Source organism: Hydra viridissima, unplaced genomic scaffold, assembly GCF_058129835.1.
Source record: "Hydra viridissima isolate aposymbiotic clone 2 unplaced genomic scaffold, HvirCarnegie_v1 scaffold_17, whole genome shotgun sequence".
NCBI lineage: Eukaryota > Metazoa > Cnidaria > Hydrozoa > Anthoathecata > Hydridae > Hydra > Hydra viridissima.
Window position 1 is genome coordinate 932722 of NW_028324316.1, and position 19639 is coordinate 952360.

The 19639-nt window shown below is 30.1% G+C and overlaps 2 protein-coding genes and 1 long non-coding RNA gene across 5 annotated transcripts; 1 reads left to right on the forward strand and 2 right to left on the reverse strand.

The window, feature by feature from the left end:
• Positions 1 to 977: 977 nt before the first annotated feature.
• Positions 978 to 2365, reverse strand: LOC149876949 (uncharacterized). The gene is made up of 2 exons (XM_090074874.1): positions 1679 to 2365; positions 978 to 1468 (listed from the first exon to the last, which is right to left on the reverse strand). The coding sequence occupies exons 1-2, from the start codon at positions 2343 to 2345 to the stop codon at positions 978 to 980; spliced, it is 1158 nt and encodes a 385-aa protein (XP_089931000.1). The 5' UTR covers positions 2346 to 2365.
• A 1350-nt stretch (positions 2366 to 3715) lies between these two features.
• Positions 3716 to 5884, reverse strand: LOC149876950 (uncharacterized). Its single transcript, XM_090074809.1, has 3 exons — positions 4788 to 5884; positions 4199 to 4685; positions 3716 to 4030 (listed from the first exon to the last, which is right to left on the reverse strand). The coding sequence occupies exons 1-3, from the start codon at positions 5882 to 5884 to the stop codon at positions 3716 to 3718; spliced, it is 1899 nt and encodes a 632-aa protein (XP_089930935.1).
• A 10087-nt stretch (positions 5885 to 15971) lies between these two features.
• Positions 15972 to 19362, forward strand: LOC149876951 (uncharacterized). Of its 3 annotated transcripts, XR_016448444.1 has the most exons (4): positions 15972 to 16710; positions 17870 to 17917; positions 18416 to 18519; positions 18814 to 19362. It is a non-coding gene; the product is annotated as an uncharacterized LOC149876951 (long non-coding RNA). The 3 variants fall into 3 exon arrangements; XR_016448445.1 differs by having other exon boundaries at positions 17273 to 18519; XR_016448443.1 differs by having other exon boundaries at positions 18416 to 19362.
• The last annotated feature ends 277 nt before the right edge of the window (positions 19363 to 19639 follow it).

Below are 19639 nucleotides of genomic sequence, written 5' to 3' on the forward strand. Positions count from 1 at the left end.
ATATTATTTGGCAAAATCCACGACCTCCATCCACGCGTTATTGCCGACCAATTAAATTTATTTTTTCAAAAGAAACAAACCTTTTAACTACAACAGAAACTAGCCAAGTTTTAAAAGAAGTTTCTCAACTTGTTCCAACATCTATAAGACTCAACAAATCTCAAATTAATGTTAAACACGACCTAATACTATCAATGATAGATGGAAAAGTTTGCAATGACTTGACTGACACAAGTTCCCAACAAAAATGTTAGGGTAAAGTAGGGTAATTTCGGCGTATTAAGCTATTTTGTTGTTTATAGACAATGGTTGCTTTAATAACGTTAAAAAATCATGCATATCGATGTCCTACAGATATATCTATTAAATAATAGTTAAAAAATTGTTTTAAATTTACAAAGTTTTATGTAAAACTTTTTTACAAAATACTCAAAAATGACGAAATTAGCGACCTAGTATGGTAATTTCGGCACAATGATACGTAAATTCGGCATACTTAAGAAAATTAAGACGTTCGTTGAAAACCCATTAATATAATTAAAATATTGTAATCAGCTATAAATATGCATTGTATAAAGTAATTGTCTCTTAAATGGAATTTGTTACACCTAATTGGCATTTAATTAAGGGCGTTGCAAATGCAAAGATTCATATTTTTTGAACCACCTATTTTAGTAAAATATGAATACATCACCCAGAATAGAAACCATATTAGAAAAATGTGCTTCCAAAGTAAAATTCTAAATAAAATGACTACTAAGTTCTATGATTTCGATGATTCTTTCTAAATTCTGTTTAAATAAGAATTCATGTTTACAAGCTCATAAGTAGTTCATAAAATAATATTTTACATAACTTCAATAGTTAAACATAAAAAAATAAAATACAAAGCTCAAAGAAAACTTTATAAAAAGAGATTTATTTAAGAAAGTTAAAAAAAAATTTATCAATATGACATATAACATTTTGTTAAAGAGTCAGTGTTTCATACAGTCATCACAAGTAAATACTTTTTTAACATAAACACCACATATAGCACATGTTTCATGCCACCATCTACAGCGTTTATGACATTTATCCCAATTATCCTTTAAATATGGATCGACAGGATCCCCATAACTGTATTGACACATTGCACAAAGTTGTTTATTAATCGCACCTTTAGCATCAAGGTTATTCAAACACACCTTTTGATGTGTTATAGATATATTTTCTTTAATGCACTTTTTACGTGGCTGCCTGTTCTTATATTTCAAAGTTAAAGATTCCTCTAGCTGAGATTTATATGGTGATCCAGTAATTTTTTCAGCATGATTTACCCTCCTTTTTATACCTGTTCGTTTTGCATTTTTAATGTCAAGTCCAGCTAGTGATCCGAATGTAACACCATGAGGCTGTGAGGTTTCATCAGAGGTGGCTAATTCTAATGACTTCTGAAGTGCAAATGATGAGTTTGGTGAAGCAGATTCTAAATAAAATTATTTAACTAAAAAAGGTGAAAAAAATTAGGCAACATGTAAATTATAAAAAATTTGAACTATTTTTTTAAGAAACTTTTTTTTAGGTTAAAAAAGCAACAGATAAGTTATTATTTTGCTTGATTTTAAAAAAATTACATTTGTGTTTTAAATAAATAGTGGAAGATGATAAAAATAATACATCTTTTAAAATGATTTACCTTTCTGAGAAGCAATTACACATTCTGTGACAAAATCAATATGATCTAAATCTTTAGCAGAGTCTAACCCATTGTCGAGAGTAGGGTGCATTTCAGATGTAATATTTAGTTTTGAAATTTTTGATACAACATATGAGTGATCAGTAGCGTTAGCTGCAGCAAAGTCTTCTTCAGTAAACACATTTCTATCAAATGGATATATTCCACATTTTTTAAACCCTGACTGACAATTTTGAACAGTTGCAGCTTTCCCATAAGCTATTCCAAATAATTCACTAACCTCTAATTCAGTTACAGGACGACCTGGATGGTGACGAAGCCAAGTACCAACTTCTTGATCATAGAACATTTTGAGGCTTTTAAAAAATGAAACATCAAGTGGTTGCAGTTTGTGCGTGCAGTGAGATGGAAGTGATAATATAATAACATTTGTCTCACGAGCTTTTATAATAACACTAAGATTTTTTTTATGACTTGAATGTCCATCTAAAATTAGAAGAACTGGTTGGTTTCTTGACTGTGGCTGGACTGCTTGTAAAAAATGATCAAACCATTTTTCAAACAAATCAGTTGTTATCCACCCATTTTTGCTGCCACCAGAAATAGAACCGATTGGGGCTTTATCTAAAAATTCAGGTCTTACTCGAATACGTGGATAAATCAACATTGGAGGGACAAAAAATCCGCTTGTTGATTGGCAACAAACTATTGTGATTGTTTTTCCTCTTTCAGAGCTTGCTAAGCCACCAACACTATGTTTTCCCTTCAGGGCAACAACTTTTCCTGGTTTATGGCATATAGACAATCCAGATTCGTCTACATTGAATAAGTTTGATGGTAGAATAATCTGCATTTCATTAGCATTAAACATTATTTTTTCTAGTTCATCATAAAAATGATTAACTTTTGTTCTATTAAAACCAATGGCTCAATGCAATGACGTTGATTCAGCAACTCTTACAGAGAGTTTATTATGACGTTTCAAAAAACCCCTAAACCATTCTTTTCCTGCTGACTTAGTTGCACAATTAAACTTGTGAATAATCCCATTTTCTTCACAAAACTGGAATACCATTTGTTTCACATCTTTTGGAGACAGACCAAATAATCTCTGTGACATAGTCAGAAGAACTTCAACAAGTTCTTTTTCTTGAAAAGCTGAGAGTGTTGTTGGGTGTCCTGCACTTAACTTTTTAACACAATTATCAACAGACGCTCGTTTTATATAGTCATGCAGTGTTTGCCTTAGTATTTTATATTGTTTAGCAGCAGAATATTTCGAGTAACCATCAACTAAAACTGCAATGATTTATTTGACCAATTACCATATTTTACACGTTTTGAACCCATTATATGATGCTAATACACAATTATAAATATATATATATATATATATATATATATATATATATATATATATATATATATATATATATATATATATTATTGTATATAACAAATTATTAATTTTTAATATACATGTTATTATATACGACATAAATTTAATTTATATTGTGGGGAACTATTATTTTATTAAGTTTCACAGAGACACTAGCGAATTCATTTTTTTTACTAACTCGTTATTACTTTATTACTATCTGAATTACTAAAATTAACTTCTTCTATACATAATAAGTATCGGCGTTACCGCACCGTCGGTAAAAATGCGTAAAAATGCGTAAATTTGCGTAAAATGCGTAAAAATGCGTAAATTTGCGTAAAATGCGTAAATTTGCGCAAATTTGCGTAAAAATGCGTAAATCTGCGTAAAAAGCGTAAAAATGCGTAAAAATGCGTAATTACCGCGGTAATTTTGCGTAAAAATGCGTAATACGCAATTTTACCGCATTTATCACTTTTTACCGTTTTTATCACTTTTTACCGCTTTTTATCACGATTTACCGCATTTTATCACAAATTACCTCTTTTTTTGCTGATTACCGAAAAACTAAAAAAAGATACTTTAAATTGCTTTTTGTATTTCTATTAGTAAATATTACATTTACAGTTTTAAACAAACAAGTTATTGATAAAAAATTAATCATCAGATATATCATCATCTGTGTCTAATAAAATGTTTGCAAGCTCAGATGCTCTGTACTTTTTTTTCTCATTCCCCTTCCAATTCGACTTCATTATATTACCTAATTTTGCTTTTTTGATTCTACTTTGATTGTGCTGGAGTGTCATTGGAATAAACAAAGAGACACTTTGAGTTTGGTCTTTACCTTGAGTCACTTCATACCCTTCTTGTTGAGCTAGAGTCCTTTGACTCTCTTGAGTATCTAACTGTAGCTGTTGTTGCTTATTAGGTTCAGGACCAGTTTGAGTATCTGATAAAGTTGGAGAAGCCTATTCAAGTGCACCTCTTTTTTTAGTTTCAGTTTGATTATGTGATTTTCCCTGTTGGTGAGTCTTCTTAGTTGGTGGTGTGACATGTGGTAATTCATACGGCTCTTCTTCGCAAGTTTTTTCCCAATCGTTGAGGTTAGAAGGAACCCTTGCGTAATTTTGACTCACAAAAACTAACATGCTAGTGTTTTCTGGTTTTACATTATGTCTAAAATCAGTAACTGTCCTACCTCCTACTGAAAACATTCTTTCTGATGAAGCAGAAGTCACAGGTATAGCCAAGTAACTTCTAGCCAGACCAGCTAGCAAAGGTAACTCATTTTTATTTTGCTTCCACCATTCTAAAGCATCCACATCCCTTTCAGGTAAGGCCATAGTCTGATACTTTTCAAATTCAAGCATCAAGGGTGGCTTGAGCTTTGATTGGCTAGGCTGTGAAGTCCCAGGGCAATGCGCTGAAACCTGCCTCTTGTCTTTCAAAAACTCAAGGTCCACTGGATCCATTGTTTCGTCAAGATTTGATGTTTCTAGCGAAGTATGATCATCAACCAATGACTCGCAGAACTGGATTGTGGTTGGGTGATTGTCAACCAATTCCTTGATGGCGGCTTCCCTCCCTTCCTCACTGTTTGCAATATTTTTGAGTGTATATCCTCTATAATATGGGTGCAGAAGTGAACCCACATTATAGTATTTGACTCCAACGCCATAATTAGGTAAACCCTTCTAAAATTCTTTCATGAAGTTGTGTAGGCACTCTGCAACTTGAGGGTCACGCTCTTCAATGTCATTTATGGTTCTTTTGCAAAGCAAGTGGAGATTTAATATGTCTTTTTGAACTTTATGCATAGTCACTAGATTTTCAGAAGACCAGGAATCAGAGCATCGCTTACATTCTGCCAGAAATGGTAAAATGTTGTAAATACTAATAAACTCTAACTCATCCGGAATCAAACTTTGAAGATCTGGTTTGTTTAGAGTTTCTAGAGCAACCAGTAAACCAGCCTTCAATCTGAGGATTGACTTAAGCATCATAAAGTTAGAATTCCATCTTGTTACAATTGGCTGAATGATCTTTACTGGTTCTATATTTGCTTCCACGCACGCTTTCTTGATGTCCTGCCAGTCTAATGAACTTTGGTGGGTCCTTTGAGCAAGTCCTTTACATTTCTTAATTATACCATTGATTCCTTCTGATTTTTCTACAGCCTTTGTTAAACAAGTGTTGAGCAGATGATCGGCACAGGTTAGATGATCACTGATCTCTTTGCTTTCCGTGATTGCTTTCTTCATGTTGGCTGCAGCATCAGTAACACCCACTTTGTAAAGGTCTTCCCTCTGAAGACCAGGAAATTGAGAAATCATGTGGTCTATTCCTTGTACAAGCAAAACCCCATCTGTAGTGAAAGCTGCCATTTCGCAATGCGGGATGTCTCTCTCAATTTGCATTTTTACATCACGTCTTAGATTGCGATAAATCATTGGTAGCTTGAATTTGGATAAGGTGGTTGGACTTTTTAGGTTGGCTTGTGGACAAAGATAATTCAGCAGCATTTTGAAGCAAGCAGTTTTAATAACGTGAAACGGGAGGTTAGAGAGAACTAGTGAAAGGGTTAGGATGGTATCAAATTCCAACTGTTGAGCACTTTGTGAAGGCCACTTTATTGTTTCAGTAAAGTCGTCCATTTTTGTTTGGTGACTTGATGATGCATCATGTGGGAGGTTATCAAGCCTTTTGTTTTTATTAATAGGACCAAAATATCTTCTTATGGTACTGGACTTATCAGCCTCTGCCTGAGCATTCCTCTTATCTTGAAATTTCTTCTCTTTATTTTCGTTATCGACTTTTTGCATCTGGTAAAAAGATAGCGGATTGCAGGATCTGAAATAAAATAGTGGAATTATATATGTTTAAAAGGATGCGAATTACAATGTTTCAGTAGTAGATAGTTCATAAAAAATAAATACATGAACCACAAGACACGTTAGTGTTTTTTTAAAAATTCTAAATAATTTTTTTTTTATCATGTTGCATTTTACCATGGACATATAAGAAATGGACGTGCAACCTATTGTTTTTTTTGCGAACCATGCTCGTTGCGCATAGTTAGAAATCTTTTGTTTTAAGCAATAGAAATTAAATTATATTAAAGTCTGTCGGATTTAACGAAAATTTTTGGACTCGTCTAACCAGTCATTTCAACTTCCTCTCATTTATTAAAGATAACAGCAAAAGAACCAAGTTTTAAGCTTAATTTTATATAGATAGACATTCTTAATACCTTAAGAAATAACGCGGACAATGAAAAGAAATTGAGATCATTTGCTTGACTACCTTAGTACATGTATAACTTGAGATAAAATAAATAATACAAAAATCAAATTGTTTTGTAGCTACCTAGAGCACAATGGTTTCATGTCTAGGGAATTACTCCATCTATTATATTGCTGTAGACATCCAGTTTATGAATATTATAGAATTTTCTATTTTTATGTTTAAATACAGAAATATATACAGTAAAGGATAAATAACTTATACATAAAATGAATGTAAATACAATAAAGAAAAAAATAATTTGTCACAGTTTTAAAGAATTTAGCAAAGTCAATTTATGGCAAACCGCAAGAATAACTAAGTATTTAATATTAACATAAAATGATTTACCAGCTATATATAAACTAATTTTTATTTGACAAAAACAAATGGGTTATTATGAGCTTATTATGACAATTGAAATAATATATGAAATATGAAAAGCGAAAACATGAAATATCTGACCGCATTTTGCAAGATAATTATAAATTTGAATAACTTTTTAAAAGGTTATGCTTTATCAAATGAATTATAAAAAAGTCTATAAGAAAATACACCTACTAAAAAAATAATGCATTAAGGAATATAAATTATGGAGCTTATAAAGTAGCCGAGGCAAAAAATGGCGACATGTCGGAAAAAATACTAAAAAATACACAAAATTAAGGCTGGTGAATGAAGGACCAAGGAGTTGAATGAAACCAGATCTTGATAAAAAATTTAATTTAAGCTTTTTTATACTTCGCTATACTTTTTTTAGTCATTTTAAAATTATCCATACAGATCTATTTTATCATTGACAGACTTTGTTTACACGAAAAAAGTTCCCAAATTTACAAATATTTATCTTGAAAAAATGATGAAAATCTGTTCGTGCCGACAACTAATTTCCTTTACCTTGGTGTAATTTGTTTAGTAATTTGTCAACGCGTGAAGTAGTTACTTTATCCTGAAGTACAGTCTTATTAAACAAATGCTATAAAAGTTTAAACTAATACCACGTGATCAGAGGTTCTGTTTTTAAACTGTGGGCAGCCATTTTAATAGATTTTTTTGTTGACTGGTGAAAATTTAGAGTTAGGGCCTCTTTATATGGAAAGCGGGCTGGCTCGGCAAACGAGCCAGCCCGTTTACCGAGATCTCGACGTTGTCCTTATTTCAACTTAATTTTATTTTGCGTTTATATGAATAAACAAACTAGCCCGGATCGCTATCCGGGCCAGCTCGTTTATTCATATAAACGCAAAATATTTCGAAGCCAGTTTTGGCCTCTCAAGAAGGCGGCGGATACAACGAACGGCTATATGAAAATTAAGAAACTAATGATAATCAAATTTTATATCTTAAGCTCAAATATTGATAAGTTTCAAATAAAAATCTATTTTTTTGTTTAGCATAAGACTTTTTCATAAAAATAACGGAATATTACATAATTACATAAACTTCAAGTATAAATATTTTTTTATTTAACAAAACATATTCTTACAATAGCTTGTTGTATGTTAACTTTCTGCTTTTCGTTTTTTAGAATAAATATGAGCCCATAATTATGAAAGTGGTCTAAGTCATATTTCTTATTTCGAGATATTTAATGATTCGCATTTGAATAAATTAAAAATTCCGTATAACGTTGTAATTACAACTACTTTTTAAAGGTTCATTTTTGACGATATCGTAAAAATTACATTGAATATATTTAGTTTAAAATCATGTCGTGTGAAATAAGTGATAAATTCATTTTTTTTTAAATTTTGACTTAGACCACTTTCATAATTATGGGCACATATGATAAAATACAGATTCTCAGTAAAACTAAGTAGGAGTTTTAATTTTAGTTTGTTTCAATTTAGTTTGTTTAATAGTAGTGAAGAAAAAGTATTTGTTTACTTGTGCAGAAATCTCAAATTTAAAATAATTAGCATTTGCAATATAACTTACGTACCTTTTAGTTCTTAACTACCCAATGCTTGTGCTAGAAGCAGGGGCCTGTACAGGAATTTTTTTGGATAAGTCGCAATTTTAACCCCTTCCCAAAAATGTTAAATTTTAGCATCCCCCCCCCCCCCCTTCCTCATTGAGAAACGCATATATGAGGTAAGACGGCTTAGCGTATGTACAAACGTAAGTCCGAATTTAATTTTTAGTGTTTAAAACCCTTACTTTCTTTTTATATTGTTCAAAATGCAAGTAATTAAAAAGATACACAGCTTTGTATAAAACAATTGGGGATGTCCATTGATATATTTTAATATATGCTTGTTGTTAACTGTAGTCTTCTCCTCCTGATGATAAATATCAAAAGAATTTGACTAAAACTTTACTAAGGGTGTAATTGAAATGGAAGTCCGGAATTTGTTCTCTAAGAAATAATAACTTTTATTTTTTTTAAATTAACAAAAGAAAATATTTAAAAAATGAAGTACTTTATAACTTAACAAAAAAGGTATGTCCATTCAAGTTTTTTATTAATTTGTTTAAGTCAAAAATTAAAACAACCTCCGTTTAATATATAAATCGTTTTTTAATAAACTTTAGACCGTTCTCGATTTGAAAAGCGCTATAATAAAATACCAAATCGTAAATCTAACTGTTATCCCGGATTAATAACTTCTTACCATCCGTTCGAACAATTAACCTTGTATTGTTTGCTTAATTATTGCTTTAGTTTGCTATAATTATTCGCTCTGTTTGCTTTTATCTACCGACGCATCATATTTATTCAAAATATTGAAGTTGTGAAAAAATATATAAAGATACATATTTTGGGTATGTCCAGCGACGTAGCAGACATCCCCTAGACACGCCCTGAGAAGGTTAGTAGCACAACTGCATGTTGCGTTATTGAAAATATAAAATTTGTCAAAATTGTAGGTAGACACCACTGCCGCTTACCATTCAGTTGTGTTATCAACCTTCTAGCACACTGTATTGGGTAACTAAGAACTAAAAGGTACATAAGTTATACATAAATATTAATTTAATCGTAAATTGCACATAAAAAAATTATATCGAATATTTTGAACTTTAACATTTAAATTAACAATTTCTTTAATTGTCTAATTTTTTTAAAATCATTTCATTTCTATAAACTTTTTAAAAATTTGTTTCATTGTCTTGTTTTTCTTTCAAAACTGTTTAATTATTTTCTTTCATATTACAATAGTCTTATTAGATGTACATCGGTTCACCGCTAAGAGCTCTGATCGCCACCATCTTGGAAGGCCAATTTTTGCTTCAATATTTTTTCGAAAACAACAATAGAATACGCTATCTAGTTATACTTTGAGATCAGTGGTTTAAAATATACTAAATTATAGTAAGAGTAAAACACTTACTTTAAATGAGCTTTAACTCCACTGGTGCTACCTTGAGACAGCTTAATCACTTTTTTGCACTTATTGCACTCAGCAAATCCTGATTTTCTGCCAGAGCCAGAGATGTTATCCTCTTCTCTGTCTAGCTTGGTAAAATAATTCCAAAGAGACATTGTTTCTTGAAGATGGTTTGATTCGGTAGTGATTTTGGTATACTAATCAGATCACTGAAGAACTTTGAGGTTGGTAGTCTTTCTTGACTTTTGTCAAGCTTATATAGGAGACTAATTTAATTTTAGAGGGTAATTAATTATTTAACAACTATCTGACTTGATAAAAACAAAGTAATTTTTTACCATAATAATTACCGCTTATACAAACTTTTATCACAATTTACCGAAATTACCGATTTTTACCGCTTTTACGCAGTTTTACCGTATTTACGCAATTTTACCGTTTTTACGCATTTTTACGCATTTTACGCATTTTTACGCATTTTTACGCATTTTTACCGATTTTACGCATTTTTACGCAATTTTACCGTCTTACAAGAAGTAATCTGATCACTTTTATATCTTGTAGGATACTTTGAGTTTCATCTTATTGTTGCTCACATTTTATTCAGTTTATATTTTTGAATAAAATAAATAACAACTTTGGGTAAAAATTTACGAGAAAAAATCATTTATTCTACATTTTCAAAAAGGTAAAAATGTTAAGAAAAAGCAAATAATCATAAATTAACGTATCTGTAATTTAAAAATAAAAGTTTAAACCAATATTTTTAAGAAAATTGCTTATCTTACTACAATAACTGACTATAAATTTAATAATCCAATAAATAAATATTTTTAGGTATCTTTTGAAGGGGTGCCGAAATTACCCTACTTTGCCCTACATATATGGTGCGACTCTTAAAATGATGAACGGTGAACTAAAAGACTTAGTTGTTAAAAAAGAACATTATGGTTTTGGTCTGTCTACTTTGCATGCGTGGATTCGTTTTTTTGAGTGCATGCTACACATTAGCTATCGTTTAGATATAAAAAAGTGGCAAGTTAGAAGCGATGAAGATAAATCTAGTGTCCAAAAACGTTCAGAAGATATCAAACAAAAATTTAAAAAGCTTATGGGTCTTATTGTAGATAAACCAAAACCTGGCTTTGGGAATACAAATGATGGGAACACAGCTCGCAGGTTTTTTATGAAGCCAGAGTTGAGTGGCGAGATTACGGGTTTAGACATCAATCTTATTAAAAACTTCAGTATTTTATTAAGAACACTTTCCTCTGGCTTTGATATTAACTATTATGAATTTGAAAAGCTTTGTTCTGAAACCAAAACTCTTTATATTAATCTGTATCCGTGGTACTATATGCCCGTTACTGTGCACAAAATACTTGTACATAGCACGGAAGTTATAAAAAACATGCCTTCTTCCAATAGGACAACTGTCGGAAGAGTCTCAAGAAGCCCGCAATAAAGATTTTCGTCGATTCCGCGAACACCATACAAGAAAAAATTCACGTATTTACACAAATATAGATTTGCTCAATATGCTTTTGGTAACATCAGATCCTGTCATCAACTCACACAGAGAATTGTCAAGTAAGAAAACTGGTAAACTACCGTTGGAAGTTTTGCATTTAAATATCCCACCTAAAATACCACCACAGCTTGTTGAAAATAGAATTATGTGTGACAATGAAGATTATTTAGAGTCCGATTCATCGGATGCTGAAAATAACAATGATTCATCCGATTAATAATTAATTATTGATAAAATATTTTTTTTATTTTACGTAGTGTAGTGAGTATATTTTTATATTTTGTACATTTGTAGTGAGTATATTTTTATTTTAGGCAAAACTTTATTACATTATTTATGTGTTGAAATTTAGTTTTTATTTTTATTACTTAATTATCTTTTTCAAGACAAAAACTTTTAAAAACTTAAAAGTAATTAAAATATCGCCTTTTTTACTATAAAATTAAAAAAAAATTCTTTTTATAGTAAAATAGACTTTTTGGCGCCCTTTTAAGCTTAAACGCGCGGGGTAATTGCCCCCTGCCTCCCCCAGGCTACCCTACTGCATAACTAATCTATAAAACACCAAAATATTGTTAACTTCATTCTTAGGAATAAATTTACAAAACAAAATATTTTTGTCCACCTAGATTGTATGAAGCGATACACTGTGCGCTGTGTTATTATTAAAACTATTGTTATAATTGAAATTATTGCATTATATATTCATTTTATTTTTGTGCGTTTCAAGTTCAAAAAATATATTATCTTTATAAGTTTACTGTTGTATATTAAAAGCTCTGATCTAAAGACGTCATTTCCCTTTCTTTATGGTTTAACGCTTCAGCGAACCGTATTTATTAATTATGTTTATTCCTTGCATTTTTAACTTACTTACTTAGTTGTCGTTATTGTAGTGACTTTATATATTTGATTAAAGCCTAATATTTAATACTGTATTTTGTTGCGGGCTCACAACATTTACATTTCACTATCTGAGTCATCGTCGTCCGAAAAATCATTTAAACTTTCAAGAAGTTTTAAGTTTACTTTTAACAATGAGCGACTGATAATCAGAAACCAGAAGTACTAAAATATCTCTCTATAAAAGCTGCTGATGATGGAATATTTAGTAAAGGTGACAAATAGCCTTCGTAACTTTGGTATTTTAGAATTTTTGAACCAAAAATCATAAGAAGGATACACAGATATAGCAAGTTCTTTTCTCTTCGATTTGCTTAACAAAGTAAAGTTTTTCTTTTTCAATTTCAAGTAAATAAAGTTGTAAATTAGGCTGCCGAGCTTCTGGGCAATAGTTATCATCAAGCATAAATCCGCTGAGCGAATCAGTTTGCTGATCATTTGAACTCAATCGTTCTTTCGTTTGTGTAAGCTCACCCCAGCAGGCAAAAGACGTCTATAGATCATCTAAAACTACTCTAATTTGCATCTTTCGTAGATACGAATATTTTAGACGTATATTATTCATCGAAAAAGGTCTAATTTCAGTGATCTCTTTTCGATTAAATATAGATGCATTTAAAAGATCAGTTAAACAGAAAGAAGAAATTTTAACTAAAGACAATCGATTTTACAGAATGATTATTATAAATGACCGCCATTAAAGAAACGTGCATGGCGGAAACTTGTTTCTAGAAAGGAATAAAAATTTATACAAAGCTAAGTTTATACTAACTTATGAACGACATAAATCATAATGATAATAACTTTGAATGAGTTTTAATTAATAAAACTACATCCTATTACAAATTACTTCCTAATATAACGACGAAATATTTTCATTTCAGTACATAACATTTTACTAAAATCACTTCATGATCTGAAAGATGAAAACGTTATTCTTAAGTTGATATTTTGTTTGTAGATTAAAATGTAATTTTAATATAAATGTGTATTTTTATAGAAATATATGGTGTTTTTAATAACGCTAAAAAATACTTTAGTGGTTGGCTGTGTACGTAACGTTTCCATTGAGAAAAATAGTTAAAAACAACAGTGAGAGGAAGGAGTTTTTAGAAGTTTGACTGGTGAACTAAGAACATTTTTATTTAAATAAAATTATTCCCTTTACAAAAAGTTCATACCAACAACGATGTCTTAGATATATTCAAAAGGAATACAAAAAATTACTGGAATCTGTATCTTTAGACCGTATACTTAATGTTAGAATCTTAGGAGGAAATAGTAGTTCATCTTATGATAATGAAAGGACGTTTGAGGAATATTCTGACCATATTGAGTATTTGTTTTCTGACAATGAATACTCTGATAACCAAGAGCTTAATGAGTGTGATCATAACTCAACATTGAATAAAAGTTTGTCTGCATGTTTTTCAGAATTCAGGGTACCTCGTGCATGTGTGAATAAGTTACTTTGTATTTTAAGGGAAAATGGCCTCAAAGTTCCTTGTGATGCTAGAACCCTTCTGAAAACACCACAAAACATTGAAACAGGCAATCTATGCAGAGGAAAATACATTTATTTTGGACTTAAAAATGAAATAGTTAAATCAATGCAAAGGAAATTGATGTTTAATGCTGAAAGTATATCAATGACATCTAGTATTGATGGCTTACCTATATTTAAGTCTTCTAATTTCCAATTGTGGCCAATACTGAGATTGTGCTGGAAAAACGATGTATTCATGATTGCTTTGTATGGTGGTGAAGGTAAACCAGAACCAGTAGATTTTTTTTTAGCTGATTTTATTGAAGAAGCAAAAGAACTTTTAGCTGATGGTTTTTCAAATAATGTTAAAAATTATACTTTTAATATATCATCATTTATATGTGATGCTCCAGCACATTCTTTTATAAAATGTGTTGTTGGTCACATTTCAAAATATGGCTGTGAGAGATGTACAATTGTTGGGACATGTTATTCTCAACAGATTGTGTTTGATAGTGAAGAATTGCATGCCTTGCGTGATGAAAGAACATTCAGGAACTTTGGATACCCTGAACATCAAAAAAAGCTTTCTCCCTTGTTTGGTTTGGATATTCCAATTGTTTCAACGTTCATCCTAGACCATATGCATGTAGTCTGTCTTGGTGTAACAAAAAGAATTTTTTCTTTTTCTAACTTCAGGTCCAGTAGAGTGTAGACTTTCTTATTGCTTGAGGGAGGAGCTATCTAGTACAATAGCCTCATATTATGGAACGTTGCCATCTGAATTTGCACGTCAATCTCGTTAGACATGTTTGTGCATTTTTTGTCTTCATGTTGCCGTGTCTATTTTATTGCAAACAGATAATCAAATTAGAAACACATTTCTTGATTTTGCTTCTAAATTGTTAAGTTTTTTTGCATAACAATTATCTAATTTTTATACACGCGCATTTTTGGTGTACAATGTTCACAGTTTAACTCATTTGCATGAAGATGCAGTTAATATGCAGTGTTCTTTAAATAGCATATCAGCTTTCAAATTTGAAAACAATTTGCAACACTTAAAACAGTCAATAAAAAATTCAAGAAACTTAGTTGCTTAAGTTGCACGTAGAAAACAGGAGTTTGAGTTATCTCATCCAAACAATATTTACAAACAGAATAATTATAAGTATTCAACACAACCACTAGACAGTTGTTTTTGATAAAAAACAAAAAAATTTGTCTTATAAAAGAAATGGTCGATGAGAAAACATTTAAGTGTACAGTACTTAACTTAAAAAACATGCAAAGTTTGTATGACAAACCAGTGGATTCAAAAGTTTTGGGCATTGCGTTTATCTCTGGTAAAAATAAAAAAAAATGAGAAGATTGTGTCAACAGCAGATTTGATTCGTAAAGTTTTGATTTTGCCATATAAAACTGGTTATGCCCTCTTTCCCTTATTACTTAAACTTAAGAGGTAAATGTAGTTGTATATGTATGTATGTATGTATGTATGTATGTATGTATGTATGTATGTATGTATGTATGTATGTATGTATGTATGTATGTATGTATGCATGTAAGACTTGTACAATAAAAGAATCTGCAAGTAACATATTCAAGTTAAATAAATTTCACATGAAAAAAGATGACAATTATTTTAATGATTCTTTTGGTTTTTAAAGACTTTGGGTTGAAATAAAAACTAACCAATAAATAATAAGTCTTTAACTTTTTTTAAAATGAAAAACAATAAAAATATGATGATGATGATGATGATGATGATGATGATGATGATGATGATGATGATGATGATGATGATGATGATGATGATGATGATGATGATGATGATGATGATGATGATGATGATGATGATGATGATGATGATGATGATGATGATGATGATGATGATGATGATGATGATGATGATGATGATGATGATGATGATGATGATGATGATGATGATGATGATGATGATGATGATGATGATGATGATGATGATGATGATGATGATGATGATGATGATGATGATGATGATGATGATGATGATGATGATGATGATGATGATGATGATGATGATGATGATGATGATGATGATGATGATGATGATGATGATGATGATGATGATGATGATGATGATGATGATGATGATGATGATGATGATGATGATGATGATGATGATGATGATGATGATGATGATGATGATGATGATGATGATGATGATGATGATGATGATGATGATGATGATGATGATGATGATGATGATGATGATGATGATGATGATGATGATGATGATGATGATGATGATGATGATGATGATGATGATGATGATGATGATGATGATGATGATGATGATGATGATGATGATGATGATGATGATGATGATGATGATGATGATGATGATGATGATGATGATGATGATGATGATGATGATGATGATGATGATGATGATGATGATGATGATGATGATGATGATGATGATGACCATAGTTAAATTCGGTATTGCAACCTCTTTTTTCGTTTATGTGGATTATTTTTCGGTATTGCAACTTACGCGTTCGTTTTTGCAACTTAGGCTTCGTTTTTGCAACCTCATCATTCGTTTTTGCAACCAAAAAGGATGAAAATTCGTTTTTGCAACCCGCTAAAGTTGTAATCGGTACCGGTTTAAATATGTTTGAGTTCCGCCATTAAATTTTCTCGAGAACTCGATGGAAATTTGTTTTAAAAAGCTTTGAAAAGTTTATTGTTATCAGAAATTTAGTTTTGTAAAAAGGCTATTGAAAAAATATAACTTAGGCTATATTTCAAATAGATGTTGTTTAATTGTAAACATATAAGATGCGATGTTCAAACAATATTGATTTAAGTGTTAGTAATGATTTGCAATGTTGATTAGTAACGCATGTTTAAGTTACTAACACAAAAAAGGTTAGTAATTAATTGAATTGAAAGTTTCAAAATGTTTAGTCAAATATAAATACTATTTTTAAAATGGTTAAATGACAAGTATGCTTGGGGGACGCTTTCTTATCTGGAACCACATGTGCCTATGTAAAAAAATAATTGACATCAAATGCCAAGGAGGAATAATTGGGGATAGCTACGTTATCTGTAATGTATGTGCAGGTATTAAGTTGTTGATGTTTCTAATGTTTTTTTTCCCTTACTTGAGCTCTAATACTTTCAACATAAACACATTTTGTGTTAAAAATACAACATGACACTATTCAATCATATCCAATCTTAAATACTTGCTCTAACCTTAAGCATTTTTCAAAGAAAAAGCTAAATTCATTCAATTGCATAAATCTATAAATTTTAGAAGTTATTTCATACAATATTCAAATTTTTTGAACTAGCTGTAGCTCCAAAAATGCAATGCTTAATCATCAATAATATGCAAGAAATTTATTGCATATTACTTAAACTTATTACATAGTAATATTTTTGTAAAGACATTGATGTATTCATATGCAAAAATCTATATCATAAGATAAAATTGTAAGAATAAAATTTAAATTACAAGAAATTTATATTATAGGGGAGACCGTTTAGACTTCAGATAATTTTAAATGAAACTGACCTGATTTAATAATTATTGCCCTTTTTTAAACAAATTTTGCTACATAGTTACAGTCTGATAGCTATACGCATCCATAAACCTTAACAATTATAAATCTTTATTCAGCCACATCAGTATTGCTGTCTTCAAACTCATCATCGTCAAGGTTGTTTGTACTATCATTAGAAGAAATTTTTTGGTCATTCAAGTGAGACTTGTAACTTCAGGTGACTGAATCAACAGGTTAATGAGGTTTCATTAATGATGAGAACCAATCAGGTCCTGTAGACTTCTATTCCTCCCATTTTTATGGATACTTTATACATTTTCTACCCAAATATTCAATAGCTAAATGTCTTTTTGTTTTTTTTGTGAGACCATGGAACATTGTTGAGTGTTTAATTAAGTATCAGCTTTGAACAGTCTACCCCAGTGGAGTGTATTGAAAAAAATTAAATGAATTTTTCCTTCTAAAGAAAAGAGCCCAAACTATGGCAGGTAATGTAATTAGGAACTGAATGTTTTAAAACTATAGTCACAGGTCCAACATATCAACCATAGACAATATTGTTCTAGTGTCAATAGGATGGCAGATTTAAAAGTGTCCATGGTCTCCCTGTGTCTATAGTCTACCTAGTCTCTCCTAGATTCCTTTAAATTTTTGTAAGAGTTTCAATATAGATATAGAATTAATTTATAGAATTTCATTATTTCATTATTTAGGTTGCTGCAAAATTTCCCCAACAAAAAAAGATAATTTAGTTGGTAGAGGTAAATTTTTAATTGTTTATAAGTAACATTTTTATAAAAGTTTTTTCAAAGTTTATTACAATTTACTTATGGTAGATATATAAGTTGATAATTATATGATAAGTATATAAAAATAAGTTTTAAACTATTAAAAGCTTTTTTAGCAACTAAGTTTGTTTTATACTTTTAGAAAGATAACACTAATTAGTTATGTAAAAACGCTTGCTAATTATCCACAGGGTTATTAATTTTGGTAAATAATTAAGAAGAATAATGTAGTAACCAATTAAAAAGAAAAAAACTTGAAAAGATAAGAAATTAAACTCACTTTTTGGATATCTCAACCAAAAAACCTTTTTCTCGACTAGGCACAAGTTATTAGAGGGAAGAATCACTACAGCACACAAATTATTTAGCTTTCACTATAGCACCCAAATTATTAAACATTAAAGGGTTTTAATTTTATTACTCTTAAAGTTAAAGTAATTAATAATTCAAAAATAGAATATTTTGTTTTAGGAATCCAAAAAATGACAAAAGAAAAAGTAGAGGAAATTGCTTCTTCTCTCTTACTTAGATCAATATTTTCTGGTCAGGATTGGCAATACTAATTGGATGTTTAGGTTTAATTTTTTAAATATGTTGATATAACAAGTCTGTTCTGTTATATAATTTATACTCAGGGCAGGTGAAGCTTTTTAGTTATAAAAAGGCAACTCACCTGTAAAAGAAATGATGTGTATATTTGTGTGTGTGTGTGTGTGTGTGTGTGTGTGCGCGTGTGTCTGCGTAATATATGTATATATATATGATAAATATAGAAAACTAAAGGTAGTAGAAGCTTGGATGATCACATTAAAAATAAATATAATTAGAAATAAATTTGAAAAACAATATGTCAATGCATTGACTTTTAGGTGTACAGTTACAGACATGATTTATTTATTGCAGGAAGACAAAGTAAAAGTAGGTTAAGTTGCATATTTTTGAAAGTTTTTAAGATTTTAATCAAAGATAAATTAGTCAAAGATAAATGCGCTAAAATGTAAATGGTTTTTTAAAACTTGTTTTATCTACAAGAAAATTTATGTGATCAAGAACTGATTGATTTGTTAAGTGAGGACCAACAACACTAACTATTTAATGCTTTGGCTAAAACATAAAATTCTATAAAAGTAAATTTTAAGTTTGTGCTCTTTAGTGCATCATCTAATAATAAATTTGAAGTATACTTGTAATGTAATAGTAGCTTGGTTCAAATATCTTTTAAGAATTCGAAAATTCATTGTATAACAGTAAGTATAACTAAAAAAAGATTCATTGTATAACTAAATGAAAATGAAGAGCCACAGTGTTTAAAGTTTTCAATCAATTCAGAACAATTAAAAATATTATTTTCCACTACAATATCTGGCCACCAGAGTGTTGTTACATCAAATGTGAAAAGTATTATTAATCAAAATAAAGAAGCTAAAGAGTTATTTAAAGATTTTACTACTGAGCAGATTGTTGCAAAAGTACGTTATAAAAAAATGAAGTTTTTCTACAGAAAACTGTATTAGATATTTTATATATATATATATATATATATATATATAATTTTCAAGTTTTTGTTTTTAATCAATAAATCGTTATGATCTCTCATATAATATGTTAAACCTCTCATAATTTTTTTTTTTAATCAAATGAGAAATATGTTTTTACTTCTGTTAATTTTGTATATTTCATTTTTGTGATGTTAGT

What these genes read in the sequence shown, in the direction of transcription:
- LOC149876949 (XM_090074874.1), bottom strand. Translation starts at nt 2,345, where the DNA reads ATGTTGATTTATCCACGTATTCGAGTAAGACCTGAATTTTTAGATAAA. An exon ending in TGTAATTGCTTCTCAGAAAG is followed by an intron (nt 1,469 to 1,678) that starts GTAAATCATTTT and finishes AATTTTATTTAG; the next exon opens with AATCTGCTTCACCAAACTCA.
- LOC149876950 (XM_090074809.1), bottom strand. Translation starts at nt 5,884, where the DNA reads ATGCAAAAAGTCGATAACGAAAATAAAGAGAAGAAATTTCAAGATAAG. An exon ending in CGTGACCCTCAAGTTGCAGA is followed by an intron (nt 4,686 to 4,787) that starts GTGCCTACACAA and finishes CCCATATTATAG; the next exon opens with AGGATATACACTCAAAAATA. An exon ending in ACACTAGCATGTTAGTTTTT is followed by an intron (nt 4,031 to 4,198) that starts GTGAGTCAAAAT and finishes GCACTTGAATAG; the next exon opens with GCTTCTCCAACTTTATCAGA.